The sequence below is a fragment of the Rhipicephalus sanguineus genome, chromosome 10 (assembly GCF_013339695.2).
Source record: "Rhipicephalus sanguineus isolate Rsan-2018 chromosome 10, BIME_Rsan_1.4, whole genome shotgun sequence".
Classification (NCBI taxonomy): Eukaryota; Metazoa; Arthropoda; class Arachnida; order Ixodida; family Ixodidae; genus Rhipicephalus; species Rhipicephalus sanguineus.
In genome coordinates, this window is record NC_051185.1 from 24,340,132 (window position 1) to 24,358,585 (window position 18,454).

An 18,454-nucleotide genomic window follows, 5' to 3' on the forward strand; every position below is an offset into this window, starting at 1 on the left:
ATGAATTGGGAGCTTTCTGCATCTCACGTGGTTTTGCAGTGTCTCCGTGATCAGTCCACCTTTGACGTGGCTAGGTATTCGGTGCCAACTGACGCCGGACGTCGGATTTTTTGCCTCACAAACCACTTAGGCCTTGAAGGGACACTAATACGTAAAACAATGAATCGGTTTATATTGATAAACAGTACTCTGAGAGCTCTAATGTAGTTGATCTCACGATGATAAGTTTATTAATTGAGGAGTAAATCGAGGTCAAAGTCTCATTTTTAAATTTTGCGCCTAAATCTCTGCTTGTGACGTCACGAATTTCAAAGTGTATTTGTCATATTTTTGCGACATTGGCTCAAATGGATTTCCTGAAAATTAGTATGTTGAGTCTATGGCCCTCTGAGAGGGAAATGCACATAATTTTTACCGATTAGGAACCACGTTGGACATAGTAGACGCCAACATATCTATGACGTCACGGTCTTTGGTGCGGGAATTTCAAGGCGGCGTCGCCACACGCTTTGTATTGCGATAGCAATTATATGGACACTCTCGGCGGATTTTTGCCATCGCCGTCATGTCCCGGATATGTATATGTATGTATATAAATAAAAAGGCACAAGTAAAAATAAAGCAGAAGGAAAAAATTTGAAGCACCCGACCGAGGATTTGAATTTCTTGCTGTTGCATTCATTGCTTCGCCTTTGCGGCGAAACTGTGACTTTTATTTTGGGGCGTTTTCCCGCTTGCCAAACCTCTTCTCGCGGCGATCGTGGTGATATTGAAAGTGTGAAAGAGTTATTTATTAATCCGAGAAAAATCGTTTTTCTCTTTACTGTCTCTTTAATAATAATTGTTGGGGTTTAACGTCGCAAAACCACGATATCATTATGAGAGACGCATTAGTGGAGGGCTCCGGAAATTTTGACCACCTGGGGTTCTTTCGCGTGCACCTAAATCTAAGTACACGGGCCCCTAGCATTTTCGCCTCCACCGAAAATGCGGCTTCTGCGGCCGGAATCGAGAAAAACTTTATTGAACCATCGTGATTAAGTCAGTGATAAACGCCGTGGCACTGAATGGGTCTCGACAAGGGTGCTAAATTGCGACACGTAAGTGAACGTTCATTCGACATATCACACAATTTCGCTGATCGACTATCTTCCCGGTGAGGAAGGGATGAAGGTTTTGAGAGCGCAGCTCTTAGGCTCCCGATCCTCCGTTGAGCGGCGTCGCCGTTGCCGTCACCGTCGGTGGCGTAACCGATACACATGAAAATATGAAATAAGAAAAGATACCTATGATCGAATGGGATTTGAATCCGGGTCCTCTGCGTGGCAGTCAAGTATTCTACCACAAAGCCACGCTGGTGCTTGAAGATCATTTGCAGAAAGACCCTATACTGGCGTCATGTCGCGCAAGGAATCGCGCCAACCTATGTAATATAGCGAGGGTGAAATGACCATCACACAGTGCCAATTGCGCAACGAGTGTGTGGTTTCATGCTTACCACCCACTGCAAAATGCTCAGCCATAATTCGCCATCGTCATCAGCCACATTCAGCATCAACAAAGTCCACATAACCCTTACAGATGTGTGGCGGGTACCTCGCTTATCCGCAGAAAGACGAATAATGACGTAGTGGGTGCTGTCCTACTTCAGAAAAATTATGATTTAAGGCGTCAGTGGATGCTTTAAGGAAAGCCAGAACTTCAAACACAGAGCTGCGCTGAGAAATATTATTAGGCAGTATCGTAATCGTCGGTGATTTTTTAACAAATATTTTCCCTCACTCACTCCTCCTCTTGGCAAAGAGAGGAAGACGAGCGCGGCCGCGGTCGGGCGCACATGCACGCGAAGCGCGTGCGACGCGAAATTCGCCGCCCGAGCGCAGCGGCGTTCCACCGGCGGCGGTAGACCCGAGCCGACGGCGTCGGGTCCATCGGCAGTCCTCGCGTCGCCTCAAGATTCGGCCATCATGGGGACCGCTCCTCTATGGTGCCTGATCCTGGGCCTTCTCGCCTGCAGCCCGTGCCTGGGACAGACCGAGCCGGAAACAGCCGTGGGCCTCTTCCCACATGCCGTGCAGAAGGTGAGAGAAGAGCTACCGGCACTAAGATGGCCCCTAAACCCCCTCTGAAAATGCCGGGAACGAGCACGTCGTCCTCTCCTAGCGTTTATCGCCTTTTTCGGCACAATTCGCGAAGTCAGCAGTCTGTTGACGTGACGTCATGAGAAAATAAGGCTCTCGATTGGTCCATATATGAGGGATACCAGTTGTCAATTGCTTCCTACCCTGCTTTGTCATGCACTCGCCCGCCGGTTCTTCTTTGTCTCGTTTGACTATCGTGTGACAACAACTGATTTCACTTCATTGCTTGAAAATGCGCGAAAGACGAACAGAAGAGAAGGGCGATAAACATAGGACGACGCGTTACTGAGTTGCGTTCTATAAATGTGCGTTCTGAATAAAAAGAAATCCAGTTGTTAGTAAAAACAAAAGGAAACAAAAATGAGCGCGTCGTCCTTTGTTTAGCGCCTTTCTGTTGTGTCCGTCTTTCCGCGCATATTCAAGCAATGAATCCGAACTTTCAATCCTGCTAAATGTGATTTCACGTCGTTTTATGCGTTTTTGATTGCGGAAACGGAGATAACAGCGTGTAGCGGAAAAGTGCGCAATCTTGATAGGCTCAACGCTTAGTGGTCGCATTGTCCACGTGTTTTGTGGAGCAATAAGTAGCGAGGAGGATATAGCACCTGCAAGATGAGTAGTGAAGGCGACCGAGACACCACTCGTGTCGTCTTTGAACTCGGAGTGTTTTTGGGGCCCTTGAAAGGGGCCCTAAAAGAAGCAGAGGTTTAAATTTAGTTGTGGTGTTGCAGTTGTGAACGAGTCTTCAACAAACGTGTAGGCGCGAGAATTTTTCGAAACGACGCCGTATTAGCGGAATTACGCGCATTTGCAGATCCAGAAGAGGCCCTTGCTCATTTCGTTCTTTCCTTCACTAAGCTACGTTCGTCGGCTCGTCTCTCTTCCTGGCCGAATGCTCCTCCTCGCCATGCGAGGAGGACTAGCGGCGAGCGAGCGCACCTGCGAGCTGGCATACAGGTTGTTTTTGTGCGTGACATGACTCGACGCTAATGGTGACGTCACGGCTAACGCTGGGTATTACCGAAAGACCCGGAGAGAAGGGATTGTTTCTGGAAATTTGTAGCGATCCCGGGGCTCGTGGCGCTGCCACGTTTGGCATTGTTGATCGTTTGGCATTCTGAACAGGATGCGCGCGTTTACTTGAAACGTGAAAAAAATATCAGAGGTGTTTAGGGGCCCTTTAGGCTCATTCACACCTGCGACTTGCAGCGCTCACGCGACCACTTGCGTCTGGTGGCCAATAAGCAACTCAGGGCAACGGATGCGTGCGACTTGTACCCATCGCCACACAAAATTCACGTCTGCTCACATGTGGCTCGCATTGCCATTGCCCCGTAAAATAAGGTGAGATCCCGTTCCTACGCATCTGATTCAGACATTTGCGACTGCAGTCGCACGACTGAAAAATCGAGCGGTGAGCGATTAAACCAAAGCAGCCGCTTTACAACCAAAGCGGCCATTTGCAAGCAATCCCTTTGCGACTAACTCGAGCCTTTGGTCAGTGAGCCCCTTAGTTTATAGTGACGTCCACCTCGGTGGCACTGGAATTACGGTACTCGGCTGCCGACCCGTAGGTCGGAGGTTCGATCCCGGTCGCGCTGGTCGCGTTCCGATGGAGGCGTAATGCTTGTAGGCCCGTGTGCTGTGGGATGTCAGTGCGCGTTAAATAAGTCAGATGGTAGAAATCCCCGCAGCCTTCCGCTAGGGCGTGCCTCATAATCACATAATAGATTTGGCACGTAAAACCCCAGATATTATTATTAGTTCGTAGTGGCATGCGCAGCCGCCGTGGTAATTTAGCACATACGGTGTCGCGTTCCTAAGCTCGAGTGCGCGAGTTCGATTCCCACACAACAGCGGCCGCATGTCGATGGAGGCGAAATGCAAAGAACACCCGTGTGCCTATAGTCGAATACAACTTTCGGAGTCTGCGCCGTTTCCACCTCAAAGCCGGTTGCACACAAGCCTGCACTGATGGACCAGCACTCCAGATTGATGTTATCAGCAGGACGGCCGGTGACCCCGCCTTCGGAGAACATTGCCTAGTACATGAGCGGGACTATTTCTTCAGCCGCGGAGGCGATCGGCCGCCGCGCCTCGGGCATCTGGGCGGGACCTCGTCGGACTTCTTTCAGTTCTGTACGATTTTGGTGCACGTTAAAAAAAAATCACAGAGGTGGTTTTTACCCCCACTGCTGTGTGTCTCATAATCATATCATGGTTTATGCACACAAAACCTCAGAAGTTCTTAGAAGCACGAACACCGAGTGACTCCTGTTTCTCTTCCAAGCACATACGGTCGAGCAATTACTTCCTGTTTTTCTCATGTCCAGAAAACGTCGTCTAAAGAATAGAAATTGGTGCTTCTGGTTCGAGTCCACGTTATATTGGATGCATATGATGCGCACAACTTTCCTTGAGATAATTACTCTCTTAGAACACACGAAAGCGCCTTACATCACTGAAATTAGCTCGCGTAATTGGCCGGCGCATGTTATGTTGGGGTTGGACAGCTGTGCCTATTCCACAATAACAAAAATCTGGAGGTGAGCCCAGTCTTTGACATAGTTGCAACGTTGCAACGTTGTCTGGCTGTAACACTTGCACGTCGGCATTCGTGTGCCCCAAGGAGGTTGGTGTGCCCTGGTGTATTCCATGGGTTAGCTGTGTATTTCGTCGCGCCGCTGAAGCGGATCTCGGAGCCCACGTAGAAAGAAGCACGCGGATGAGGTCTGCCCCGACAGGTGATGCAAGGATCCCAGCTGCTTAGAATCTTCTATCGAACTCAACCAATTAATTTTCATTATTTATCTTGTCAGTTCACTGGTCCTCATTTTAAGTCAAGTTATGCTCCGATGTCGTATGCGTCCATATGGATATAACTGCTAAGCTTGTCGAGTTCTATTTCGCAGAAGACTGTTTATGAATATTTCGAAAGCCAGGAAGTTTCTTTATGTTCATTAACCGGATATCCTCCACCGGATATGCTTGGAAGAGAGACGAGAGTTCCACTTGGTAATCGCGCCACTATAAAATGGGGACAATTTAAAGGGCCCCTAAACCACCAACAGACGCTTGCTTGCTCCTCTCCGTGCCTTTTCTCTATCGACAAACAGCCGTGATAACGTCACCTGTATGATTAGGTGACGTCGTGAGCAAGACACGCTGTCAGTGGATGAATAAGAGCCTGTTTTCTGCTAGCAAATACGCGCGCTTCTTGCGTTTCCACCTCGGACGCTGAGGAAAGGCACTCGGAGAGGTGGATAGACGAGCCGACGAACGCAGCCTAGCGAAGGAAAGAGCGAAACGAGAGAGCGCGTGCAACTCCGCCAGCGTTCGCTGTAGACTTGTGCACAACTGCAGCGCAAGATAATTTCGACCTCTGGGTGGTTTAGGGGCCCTTTAAAGTCCCATGTCCCCTAATGTGGGAGAGCGTTAAGCTCTCTCGAGAAGCAAGTGTAGCAAATTTCCAACGAAGAGAACGACGAACACATACATGGACACCACGAAGCCTGGGGTGCTCGCTCTTTCTATTCTCTTCTGCTACCCTAGATGGTGCGCCTTTACGCTCAACTTACGTATCTTCTTTTCGGATTTCGCAAGTCGAAAATATTCGGTTTGAATAATTTTTTTCGCAAGACATAATTCTAACAGGCACCTTCAAGTAGAGCGGAAAAATAGAAAGAATGAAAGGTCCAGGAAGAAAGAAATCAGCTCAACCATTCCGGGCGTAGTTGTGCGCGACTGGTACATACTAAGGAAAGCTAATTTGTTTTCCAGGGGCTCGTTTCTTTATTACAGGCAACTAAGTGAATCCAGCAGACCAGAAGTCGGCCATCTCAAGGAGGCCATCTTTTGAGGCAGAGGGCCGACTTGCATGAAGCCGACACGGCGGAGGTCGCACAGCGAATTGGGGGGAGAGGGGGGGGGGGGGGGCTTTGCGGGTCAATAGGAATATTCGTCGAATTGACAATAATGATACACAAAACTAGAATAGAAATCGTGTTCATTATCAGCCCGCATGTCACAAGGTTGCAATTTGTCAAGATAGGTTAGAACAAAAAAGAAAAAAGAAAGAACTTTTTGAATGCGACTTTTGGCGCTGAACAATATTAGCCAACTTGCAAATGCCTACATCCAGGCTACTTGCCGACAGACGCAGAAAGTCGTGGAGCTCAGCATCGATTAGTCAGGAGGTGTTCATCGGTTAGAGAGAAGGGGGGGGGGGGGGAGGTCTGACGTTGTGCCGGGAGCCGCATAATACTGCACTGCGGGCCGCAGGTTGCCGATCCCTGCAGCAGACAATTAGGCCAGAGAAAGCATAGGGGACGCATAAGGCGTCGGAACACGCTACTATCTGGAGGCAAATCAAGATCGATTCTTTTCCCAGCCCTCATCGGCTGTCTAAAATTTACCAGAAGAAATTCAACCAAACTGCCCACATTGCAACTGCATGAAGGCTACCCAAAGTCACATTCTTCGGTAGTGCAAGGGGGACCCATCTCCAAGGACAACACTGCTAGCTTCCTCCCTCGAGGCGTGGGTCCACTGGAAAGCTAGCTTCAATGACCTCGTTTTGCCGTGAATGAAGTTATTCCTCTCTCTCTGTCATCCAGACGCACATGGTCGCAGTTACCTGGTTTTTTTTTTTTTCACGCTTTTTCACGCAGTCTTTGGAGCGCAGGCCAGCATGAGCCAAATAAAACGCAATGTTAGGGCGGCTAGCAGTAATATAAACACGGCTTCCTTTGCAGATTCCAAGCACTTCCTGAGTCTTCTATAGTACGATCTGTGCCTTAAATATTTTTTTGAGAAATGAACTTGTCTACTTAGCTGACTAAGTACGCTTGAGCAATATCGCAGTAGCTCGAGACGACATTGAACGAAACACGTAAACTTTTTTACTGCTTGGCTAACTAACTATGCTTTAAGAATGTTCCTCTAGCTCGACACGACAGTGAACAAAACATGTACGCTTCTTTACTTAGGTAACTATACGCTTCAACAATATTCTAGTAGCTCGATACCTTGAACAAAACACGTAAGCTTTTTTTACCTCTCAGCTAATTAACTACGCTTCAACAATGTTCTAGTAACTCTGGGGAACATTGAACAAAACATCTACCCTGGCGCCGGCCTGTAGCCAGGAATATTTTTCGGGAATGGGGGGGGGGGGGCACTTGCTGAAGGCTTTGACTGTTTTATAAAAACACCTATTTTCATTATTTATTTTCCCTAACACACCCATCTTCATCAGAATTCCGGAGGGGGGAGGCCCGTGTCCTCCCCGTGGACACGGGCGATTGAAAGAACCGCGAACTGTGCGGCATTTACATTCTCTGCTCTTTCGCATTTTTCAAGCGGTTTCAGCCTGTACGGCAGTAAAAATGCACAATCAAGAGCGAATCTAACATCTTTTTATTGCTTCCAAGCTCAAAGTGCGATGAAAACAGCGCTCCGCGCTGTTCGCGTTTCTTTCATCCCCCCTGTACATGTCAATTTTTTTAGTTGTCCAAGGTACATCATTCAATTACAACGTTTGGTAATCCTGTAGCGACGCGAAACACCATTCGCGCTGAGTAGGCGCAAAACACATAGCGCAAGAAGTTGATCATAGTATAGAAGGTAAGGCACGCACACATGAACAAAAAAAAATGAAAGCGAGGCAGCATATGTGAGCACACGCAGAGGAGTTTTGTGCGTGTACTTTCTCTGTCGCTAGAGTGCACCGTTTCAGTTAATAGTCGATGTTTGGGTTGGCTGGTTTCCTTTGCTTTCTATCATGATTAATTCCTACTAACAAGCTCAACTTTGTTAAACGAAGAGCGTACACAGGCGTTGCTACGCAGTTAGGAAATGTAAAAGTGTTCCCTCTGTGCATTCGAAATGAGGTTCAGTAAAATTGAACTAGTTAAGAAAAGTTGGTAGGAGACCTTGTGTATCAACTTCTGCTGTTGTGCTTTATGCGCTGCCGGCCTTTCATCCTATGTGCACAGATACTAATTAGCCTTTGGCAGCGAGTAATTATCAGCATTACTAATTATCGGCAAATCCTCAAACCATGGATATATAGCTTATTAACATGCGTCTTTTGGAGTTGGTAATGTCGCGATAGGACGGTACATAGAATTCGGTTTCGTCGAGTTCGTGGGCTCTCACATTGTAGCTCTTTTAGTTAAAGCGCACATAGTGCGGCGAATGATCAGTTATTTCTTAATACAAGACTCAGACCGCGATTCGTAACACGCTGTGAACCGCGCGCAGGAGCCGACGTGGCAAGAACAGCAATCAGCACTGGCATCCATCTGTAGCTGTAGATATTGCTCCGTCATCTGCGCTGTTTTACATGTTGAACGAAATGTAAGCGGTCGTGCTTCGAACCTCGTGTAGGTTACCAGAGAAAACAATGAATAACAACAATGGCCGAATAACAATGCCCCAAGTAGTGAGTGCAACGTTTCGATCTTAGAGCTGTAAGCAGAGCTAATAAGCAGGAACCTTCAGAAGAAGTGTTTCCCGTTAGACAGCGCAAATGTGTGATTATCTGTGTCACCTACAGTTCCGAGTATGCCTAACAAATCAGGCCAAGAACAAGTTATACTTGCAAAATTTCACGTTCTTTCGCGCGCAGTGCTCATGCAGGCTGATGCTAAATTCGCTACTTTCGACGTACTTCATGAACAACGTATCCGCCGTAGCTAAAATTGGCGATGTTTGACGCTCTAGATGTTTGCGCGCGTGGTTTTCGTTGCGCTGCTATGGTCCCAGGGTTAGGATAGTTTTCTCTGCTATGCATCACTGCCAAGAAGCCGACATGTGCGTGCTTCCTGCCAGACAGTGCGGACGAGGCAAACATTTTAGTGATGGATGCGACCATAAATACATGTTAGTATGTTAGCAATAGCCAGCCGGACCTCGCATGCGGCTGGCTCTACGTGTTCCTCGTGTTGATCTTGCCAGGTTTTTTTTGTTTGTTTGTTTTTTTGTCTTTTATTTTTGCGACCGGGAAAGAACAAAAATTGGGCCGGACAAACATTAATGTGGTTAGACGAAGTTAGAGAAAAGAAAAAAAATCGTCTCGGAGCTACAGCTCTGTAGCTGTCGTGGGTTACGGTTGTTTGAGGGTAAACGTAAATCTTTAGTGAGGTTCTTAGTGGGGATGTTGGGAAGGCCACCTTTAAACACTAGGCCGGACGCAGACTTTCGGAATACATCAAAACGCGAGGAGTGGAGCGCCCGACCTTGTCGTTTTAAGCGTCTCTTGGGAGCACACCCTAAAGAGTTGCATCTGACGCAACGCAGGGCGCGACGGTTGGGAAGTTTGGCAACGACCGCGTCGTCTCGCCGAGGAGCAATGCGCAAGACTTGAACAACGGGGACACGAAAAAGTCGCACGGTCCCTAATGCAATCGCCTGGGGTGACTCGAAGCCGAAAGTCATCTTTTTTTCTCGGTACATTGTGTTAAGGCGAAAGCCTTATACAAGGCGAAACAGGAGTGATGCGAAAATGATCACGTGATGACGTCACCATATGACGTCATCACATGATATCGTCACTCGGTCAAAGGTGGGCCGATCACGGAGACAGTGCAAAACCAGGTTAAGTGCAGAAACCTTGCAATGCCTCCGATCCTGGAGGCAGTGCAAAGGCACAATAGGTGCAGAAAGCTTACCGAGAGGGGAGGTGGAGGATCAATGCGTCGACTGAGAAGAAAAAGAAGATGGCTTTCGCCTTAGAGCCACCTTAGGCGAATGCATAAGGAACCCTGTGAGTTTTCGTTCCTCCCCCCCTCCACCCACGCAAGCTTTCTGTACCTAACGTGGTTTTGCACTGCCTACGGCATCGGACGCATGCAAGCTCTCTGCACCTCACGTGGTCTTGCAATGCCTCCAGGATCGGCCCACTTATGACTAAGGGACGGTCATAACATGTCAGCATGTGAAGCCACGTTGTGACGTAATCGTGACGTCACTATGGCATAATAGTGCGGTCACAAAAACAGTAGGATTGAGAGGTGGGCGAGTTGGAAACGATGCATACGTGGAAAATTGGCGTGAACACGTTGGAGACACAAGACGAGAAGGACAGCGCTCGTACTGTGTCCTCATCTAGTATCTCCTTCGTGTACTAATTCGAACGAAGGCCAGCAGAAGAGTCCTGAAGACGATCGCCTGGGAAGTGACGAGACAAACGCAGCGAGGACAACTGACAGACGGCTGGCTTGAAACGATCGAGACAGAACCACTCCCCAAGAACATGATTCATGCACATCACAGCGGCAGACGGGAGGCCACAGCAAAGGCCTACAACAGGATGCTGGCTGGGGAGAAGGGGCTGATCTTCGCGGACGCCTCCAAAGCAGGAGGAAAAGGCTGGGCTATCGCAACAGTGACCGCCAAAGAGAAGCTGCTCACGTGCGCGACAGTGAAAACTTGTGACATTGATGAAGCCCAAGAGCTGGCAATTGCCCTGGCCCTAACAATTCCTGGCACGACCAGAGTGGTCACGGACTCGCAGCAGGCGTACAGAAGTTTCCAGTCGGGCTGGGCGTCTCGGTTGGTGCTTCGGACGCTTAGAGACAACCCCCCCCCCCACTCCCAAAAGGGGGAAACAGAATTATTCTAGTTCCCGGCCCATTCTGCAATGGAGGGCAACTACTTCGCTCACCAACAGGCCCGAGCGCTGATACTCCGGGCCACACTTGCGCAATGTGGGGCCGAGAATGAATAGAGCTAGCCACTTGTCACATAACGAAGACATAGTGGAGTTTTACAGCAACGAGCGACGATGCTTTCCCGAGCCACATCCTAAGTTGGAGAGAGCAACACACAACATAAATACGAATGCAGACACATTCCCGTGCCCCCGAATACTTAAAAAAATCATTACACCCAATTTTCTAGCACAATGTGTGTCGGTGTGGGGTTAATCATTGTGCCTTCACAAACAAGATGGCGAAATTTTAGCGTGTTTGGTCGAGCACTTCATGTATGATCGAATATATTTTTTACCACGCGAGCGGCCTGTGAGTCGGGCAACACTGACGCACTCGCGAGCCGTGAGTAACAAGCAGTTGCTTTACGAGCGTCTTCGTTACGGCGAAAGATTTTGTTCCGGGGGCATTTGAGCATGCAATCGATGTATTTCAGGTTTCTTCAGCTTGGCATTGAAATTGAACGATTTTCAGCCGCTGAAACGTTGGTACTAAACGACGGCTCCGCTCCATGCAGCACTTGGCGTCACACACGCCACGACAAAATGGCGGTCGGTGGCGGCCGGCGGGTTTTAGAGGCAGCGAATTCTAGGGCTCATTTCGCACTGAAATATGGCTTTACAGTCAGTCTTTCACGTATGTATAGGCACAATAGACCCTCGACTTCTATTTTGTCAATAAAAACCGCAAATTCTTGGTTGACCGTGTTATGGCTCCTTTAAAAGAATGCACCCGAACCAGTATGGGCATTAATGCCCCGTGTGCGAAGAACCAGGAACTCTACAACGCATGATAGGACAATGTAATTACGTCACCCCACCCCCAACATGCTCCCACACGCTATAACACACCTTAGAGAGCGATGGAAGATATTGCTGTCCAGCCCCGCCCTGAAAGACCTGGAGCCACCACCAGGAGCCACACGGCGAGAGACGCATATGGATTCCGGTGAAGAGGCGACCACTTCCTTCCGGCGTAGGCATAAAGTTATTCATTCATTCGCGCCGATTTCCCAAGTAGTCACAAGTTATGGCTATCTGTGACATAGTGATGACGTCACAAGATGACGTCAGTACGTCACCACTTTTGGCATAACTTCATGTTGACACCGCCGGTCACTTCTCACGTTTGATGAGGCACCTAAGGCTTTCGCCTTAAAACACTGTGTACCGTGCATGCCCAGATGGATGGGGTGTATTTGCTTATTTATTTAACATAACCTGAGAGTATAAACGTACATTGAAGAGGGGTGGGTCAAAAGTTGACACATAACAATAAATATTTTGTTATAGATACAAAATTTACAAGCACAGAATAATATACTAATACTCTTAACAAATTTCAGTCGAAAACTACGAATGCCAAAACACGCTCGGTGAATACTAATCAATGAAATTACGGCGTTATGCGGCGAGAATTCGCTTCGTTGAATTTAAAACAAATCATTAACGATTTAGGGTACTATACGCACCCTACTAAGGGACAGCAGTAAGCCCAGGTATGCCGTCTCGGAACACTGCAGGCTGTTCATGCTAGGATGCCTAATACCACGTGTATGTAGAAAGACGGTGAAAGCGCCACCTATGGACTGTTGTTCTTGATGAAGACGCACAAAAATGCGCTGGTGCAAATCCGCGACAACAGAAAGACAGCGGGCTCGCAATATATTGGAGAAGGGAACAGAATATCGACTTTCGTATTAAACGACCATTTCTTCGAGGGCTTTAGTTTATTCTGCTCTTTTAAAGCAATGCGTCTCACTGCCAGCCTTGTTTCGTCGTACAGTTTGCTTAACTGTATGCTGACGAAGCCGCGTAACAGTCTACGAAGGTTTCCCGACCCAATGACGCTTTCAGCCTGCAGGGTATTTTAACTAAATATGAAAACAGGGGCAGCTACGCACCAGTGGTGCGACGACTGAGGAAACAGCGGAGCTCGTGGCCTTGCCCTCCTCCTTCCCTTCCCCACTCCTTTGTTGTACTATAGTATACAAGGCTACGCTATGCATCACCCTCTCTCCTCATTTTACTCATCGTCACAGTCACATCACTCCACCTCAGCCTCACTTCCCTTTCCCACCTTTTGCTGTACTATACTATGCATCTATATGCTATGCTTTACCGTCTCTCGTCCTCCTTTCTCTCCTTCTGGCTATCAATTTCCTTTCGCGCAACCCTGATATATACTGTATATGGCTATGCTATGCTTTACTCTGTAACCTCCTCCTTTTCCTTCTCCTTTCTTCCTCACCTTCGCATATCACTCCTCCTCAACCTCATTTCCCTTTTCCCACCCCCTTGCTATACTATACTATGCTTCTTTCTTGGCTTTGCGTGCCTTAGCATAACTAGGCGGGCGTTGCGAAGCTAGGCGCAGATGTGCCAGGTGGGTGCCTGGCAACGCGCAGTGACGTCATAGCTAGGTGCAGCTCCCCTGTTCAAAAGTCTTTGGTATGCACCACAAGCTCGACGACCGTGGCAAACGGTTTCAAACCAGAATAAATCGAAGCGCATAGCGGTAAAAAAATCGCGACCAAATCCACGCGGTGAGACATAATAGCTGAATTATGTGCAACTAGATTCTCCCTCCTTGCTTATCTGAAGGGTCAGCTACAATCAAACCTGACATCGCAAAGGCCGGCACGTGCGTGTTGGTCGCTATACCAACTTCGAATGGCTTTCCTTTGAGATTGCTCGTAGATGCGGACCACTACGCCGTGCCATAACGTTTCTTTGAGCATATCTACTTATCCGCCGCGGTTGTCAAGTGATTATCGTACTTGACTGCTGACCGGAAGGTCGCGGGATGGAATCCCGGCCGCGGCTTCAGCATTTTAGATTTACGTGCACCTAAAGAACCCCAGGTGGTCGAAATTTATGAAGCTCTCCACTACGGCGCCTCTCATAATCATATCATGGTTTCGTGACGTAAAACCGCCAGAAAATTAGTATTAAAATGTATCCTGATTTCTCTAAGTAACCTGAACTTTGATAGTCAGCACAGTGTATCTTCATCTTCCCCGTCTTTTTTTTCGCTCTGCTTGCTCGAACATGTATGACTGGGCGCTCTCCTGTGACTCTTCATGCTGCAACGATTAATATTATGATTACCTGACTAGTGACACAAATTCGTGCGATACTCTTTTTCGCAGTATTTTTATGAATGTATTTTTTCTCATGCTGCATTACATGTGTTAGTATTAGATGGTACAGCCGTCAGTTTTTGCAACTATGGGACATCCGAACGTAATACATATCGGTAATGATGTTATGTTGTTTTTATGGTGTATTAATTATTTGCGGGGTCTTACATGCCAAAACTATGATACGGTTACGAGGCGTGCGATAGTGGAGGGCTCCGGAAATTTCTACCATCTGGCGTTCTTTAAAGTGCACTGACATCGCACAGTACACAGGACTCTAGCACCTCGCCTCCATCAAAATGGGACCGCCGTGGCCGTGATCGAACCCGCGACATTCGGGTCAGCGGCTGAGCTTCGTAACCACTGTACCGCCGCGGCGGACAAATCAGCGCGATACTGGGGTTACAAAAACGCAGGCGAAATTAGCTTGTGGATAAAGTATACTCTTTCAACGACCATGCAGCAATGAATGGAATGACGTTTTACAAAGGAATATTCTTATCTAATTTCATGAATTAGATATTACATTATGCCGTGACGATACGAACTTCAATTCTATTTTACTTTCAATTTGGTACTTGTGCCGCTCTGTGGCTCAGCGATACCTTCACGGGACTCGTCAGGGTCAGAACAGAATTTTCGGCGCTTCCAGTCGGTGGCCACCTTACGCCAAGGAAAGCTGCAACAAGCTCGGTCTTCAATTGCGGACTGCAGATTATTGTAAATCAGAGATCGAAGTGATTTGAAAGTGGCGTTCAGTCACGTCGTTAATCGCGCAGTGTCATAGCGTTCACGTGTTTTAAAAAAAGTTGCTGGTCATATTCCCAGCAGGTGCCGTCAATATTTCTTTAAGGCGGAAACCTTAAATGTGAATCATGACTAGAAAAAATTCTGGCATCTGACGTCGGCGGTGTGAATACAAATGGCGCCCAAGGTCAGATGACGTAACATACCTAAAATCATGCTAAGAGGAAAATATTTAATGTAGTAAGGGTGTAATTAGAATTGATAATTAAGTGCGTGAGGTGATGCAAATGTAGCCTAAGGTTAATTAAAGGGAATCAAATGCAGATTAAGGTGAAGTAAAATTGAATAACATGAAAACTAAATAATTAAAGGCGAATCACGTGGGAATAAAATTTCAATCAAACGTAAATTAACAATGAATTAACAGTGAGAAGGTTAAAGTATTTTAAAAAAATTGAGGCGACCCTAAGCCTTGACTTATGTGTCCAGTAGTTCAACTTGTTCTCGGCGTTCGTGTGCTCTGGTGTATTCCTCTCTGATGTTTTCCTCTGGTGTATTCCTGGGGTTCACCTAGATTACACTAGTCATCACCCGCGACACTGCAAACAAGGGATATTTGTAGGACAGGCGAGGCGTATAAGAAGGATCTGTATCGACGACAGCGACTACGTTCACCACTTAAGCAACCTAAAGGAAACATTAGTTAAAAGAAATTACCCGCAAGGTGCTCTAAACAAGGTCTACAACGAAGCATATCAACTATAGATAGGAAATCATCACTAGCTCAAAGGGCACCCGTAGCACAGCCCAACCAGCCGCCAGCATTTATAACCAAATACTCAAATGCGCTACGAAACATAAATAATATCCTCCGTAAGTATTACCCAATACTGGCAAGCAACGAGCGCCTTAGAAAAGCGTTTCCCCGAGTACCAAAGGTCGTGTATCGCCACAATAGGAATTTTAGGGACATGTTAGTGTATGCAAACGTAAACCCTCATTCTACTGCCCACATAACACCTTGTTCTCGTCCAAGATGTAAGACTTGTAAACACCTTCAAGATGACGTTATAGTTAAAAGCACCGGAAATTATTACGTCCATCATATAAAATCTAATTTTACCTGCACTAGTTGGAACGTTATCTACATGATCGAATGTTCATATTGTCAAAAACGGTACATTGGCGAAACGGGACAACCTGTTAATGTTAGATTAAACGGGCATCGCGCGGAGACGGCGAAGAAGTTCCCTAAAGCAGTGGCACAGCATTTTAATGTAGCAGGTCACAATTTCGAAGACCTGAAGCTTTATATACTTCTGTCAAGCTTCCGGTCCCCAAGGGACAGAAAATATACAGAGTCATACCTTATTCACAAGTTCATACACTCCAGCAAGAAGGTATTAACGTTTCTAAGGGGGCTCTTGAATCGATTCGGTATGGTACATACACAACGAAAACCAACGAGAGTTAAGCCCTTCATCTAGGAATTTTGAACCTACTATTATTAAAATGCCACGTGCTTCTACTGAATCATTCAGCGAAACGTACACCCTCCCCTCTCCCACCCCCCTCCCGCTTTTTGTTTTTTTTTCGCCTTCCTTATGACTCACACAGATCTTTCCGGCGACCTCTCCTCTCCTCACCTCCCCCCCTCCCCAACCCCCACTCTGGAGAGGGCACGAAGCATATACACACAATAGCTAAGAAAATTAGCTCCAGCCTTGAAGAAGACAAGTCCACTTGTCGCAACGTCGGCTCGAGCACCCACCCCCTGTTTGCGGATTTTTTCATCGCAAGCTTTCATCTTCCACTTCCTGCCGTTTTTTTGGAGTCCACTTTGTGCTTCGTCGCGCTGCCGAAGCAGATCTCAGAGGCCACGTAAAAAGAAGCGCCTGGTTGAGATGTGCTCCGCCAGGCGCCGCAACGATCCCAGCTGATCCGCCCCCCCCAAAAAACGCCTGCTCTTTCAGTGAACTCATTCAATTAATTTTCATCAGTTATCCTGACAGTCAATTGGCCTTTATCTTAAGTAAGCTTATCCTCCGACATCACATGTCTCCAGTAAAACATTTAACTCGAACCAGTATCATGGATTTCGTACCAGTTTTATTTTTTAGAAAACTTTTTCTTAGTATTCGGAAAACCAGAATTGCTCGACGTTGAAGTGATAGGAAGAAAAATATAGTATCACTCGATGATGGTGCCACTAATAAGTGCCTCGCAAAAGCGTAGATTACTGGGGTTTTACGTTCTAAAGCCACAATATCACTGAGAGACGCCGTAGGGGAGGGCTCCGGAAATTTCACCCACGTGGGATTCTTTAAAGTGCATCTATATCTAAACACACGGGCCTCTAGCATTTCGCTTCGATCGAAATGCGGTCACCGTGGCCGGGATAGGTCGGGATTTGATCCCGCGACCGGTGGGCCGGCAGTCGAGCACCACAACCACTAAACCACCGTGGCGGGTCGTGAAAGCATAAGTTTTCACCTTTTTAGGTAAACGGAATATCATCGTTTTTCTATTCCGCTGTCGCAGATTAACGTGACCGTCCTGTACGAGCCGTACTGCAAGGACAGCTCCTGGTTCATCACCAAGCAGCTGGTTCCGGTGTACAAGCTGCTGCGCAAGCACCTCATCGTCGAGATGGTGCCGTTCGGTCGCACGCGCATGAAGGAGCCGCACGGGGCCGACACGACCGTCAGTTTCACCTGTCGCCACGGGCAGGCCGAGTGCCAGGCAAGCATGATCCACGCGTGCGCCATCGCCCTCTACCCGGACACGGACAAGCACCTGCCGTTCATCGCCTGCACGCTCAAGGCCTGGAATCCAGACAAGAACACTCAGAAGTGCTGCAACCTGCTCGGGATGGAGAGCAGTAAGATCCTGGGCTGCGCCTCGTCTCCGCAGGGCAAGATCCTCTTGCAGAAGATGGGCTGGCGCACCGTGTCTGTGAAGCCGGCCATCAACTACGTGCCCAGTGTGGTCATCGACGGCGGCTTCAACAAGCGATACCAGAAGAAGCTGCAGAAGCAGTTTAAGGAGACCGTCTGCAAGCACTTCAAACCGCCACTGCCGGAGCCGTGTGTGGTTAAGAAGAAGAGAGGCTGGTTCAGTCGTTAAAACGCTTGCCGTGACCAACCCCTATGCTCCCTGATACGCCCCCTAATACGCTCCCTGATACGCTCCCTGATAAGCCCCACACCTTCCGCTCTTCAATCACCTTATTGTCGACACCTGAAACTTTGATGCCGTATGCAAGGCTTCCCGTGGCTACCCCTACGCTCCTTGATACGCTCCCTCAAACGCCCCCATCTTCCGCCCTTAACTGGTCTTCCTGCCCACACCTCAAACTTATGCCGTCTCCAAATCATCGCCGAAAAGTGAAGGTTACATACTGCGATATGACCTGGGAAAAGTTGTTCGAAAAGTGACAAGACGTCATGTCGTCTTGCGTGTACGCATCTTGTTACCTTCTGTCATTCAAACTAGGCAACCATGTGCCAACTGCCGTTAAAAATTGAGAGCAGTGGCCGGCGAACCGGTGTCAGCTAACTTCAGGCGCCCGGTCGAAGCGACAGTGTGATTGGATGGAGGTGGAAAATGAAGCGACTTGAAAATCGGTGACGCAAGCCGTTGTACGTTCGACGCGAGGACAATAAAATTTAACAGCCATGTCATTACTATACAGTGTGACGAGCGTCAGT

The 18,454-nt window shown here is 47.8% G+C and overlaps 1 protein-coding gene across 1 annotated transcript; it reads left to right on the plus strand.

The window, feature by feature from the left end:
• Positions 1–1,913: 1,913 nt before the first annotated feature.
• LOC119407271 (GILT-like protein 1) lies at positions 1,914–17,931 on the plus strand. The gene is made up of 2 exons (XM_037674161.2): positions 1,914–2,081; positions 17,286–17,931. The coding sequence occupies exons 1-2, from the start codon at positions 1,968–1,970 to the stop codon at positions 17,868–17,870; spliced, it is 699 nt and encodes a 232-aa protein (XP_037530089.1). The 5' UTR covers positions 1,914–1,967; the 3' UTR covers positions 17,871–17,931.
• Positions 17,932–18,454: the final 523 nt, after the last annotated feature.

Coding starts and splice junctions, on each gene's coding strand:
- LOC119407271 (XM_037674161.2), top strand. CDS start 1,968: ATGGGGACCGCTCCTCTATGGTGCCTGATCCTGGGCCTTCTCGCCTGC. Junction 2,082..17,285: donor TCCCACATGCCGTGCAGAAG/GTGAGAGAAGAG, acceptor CCGCTGTCGCAG/ATTAACGTGACCGTCCTGTA.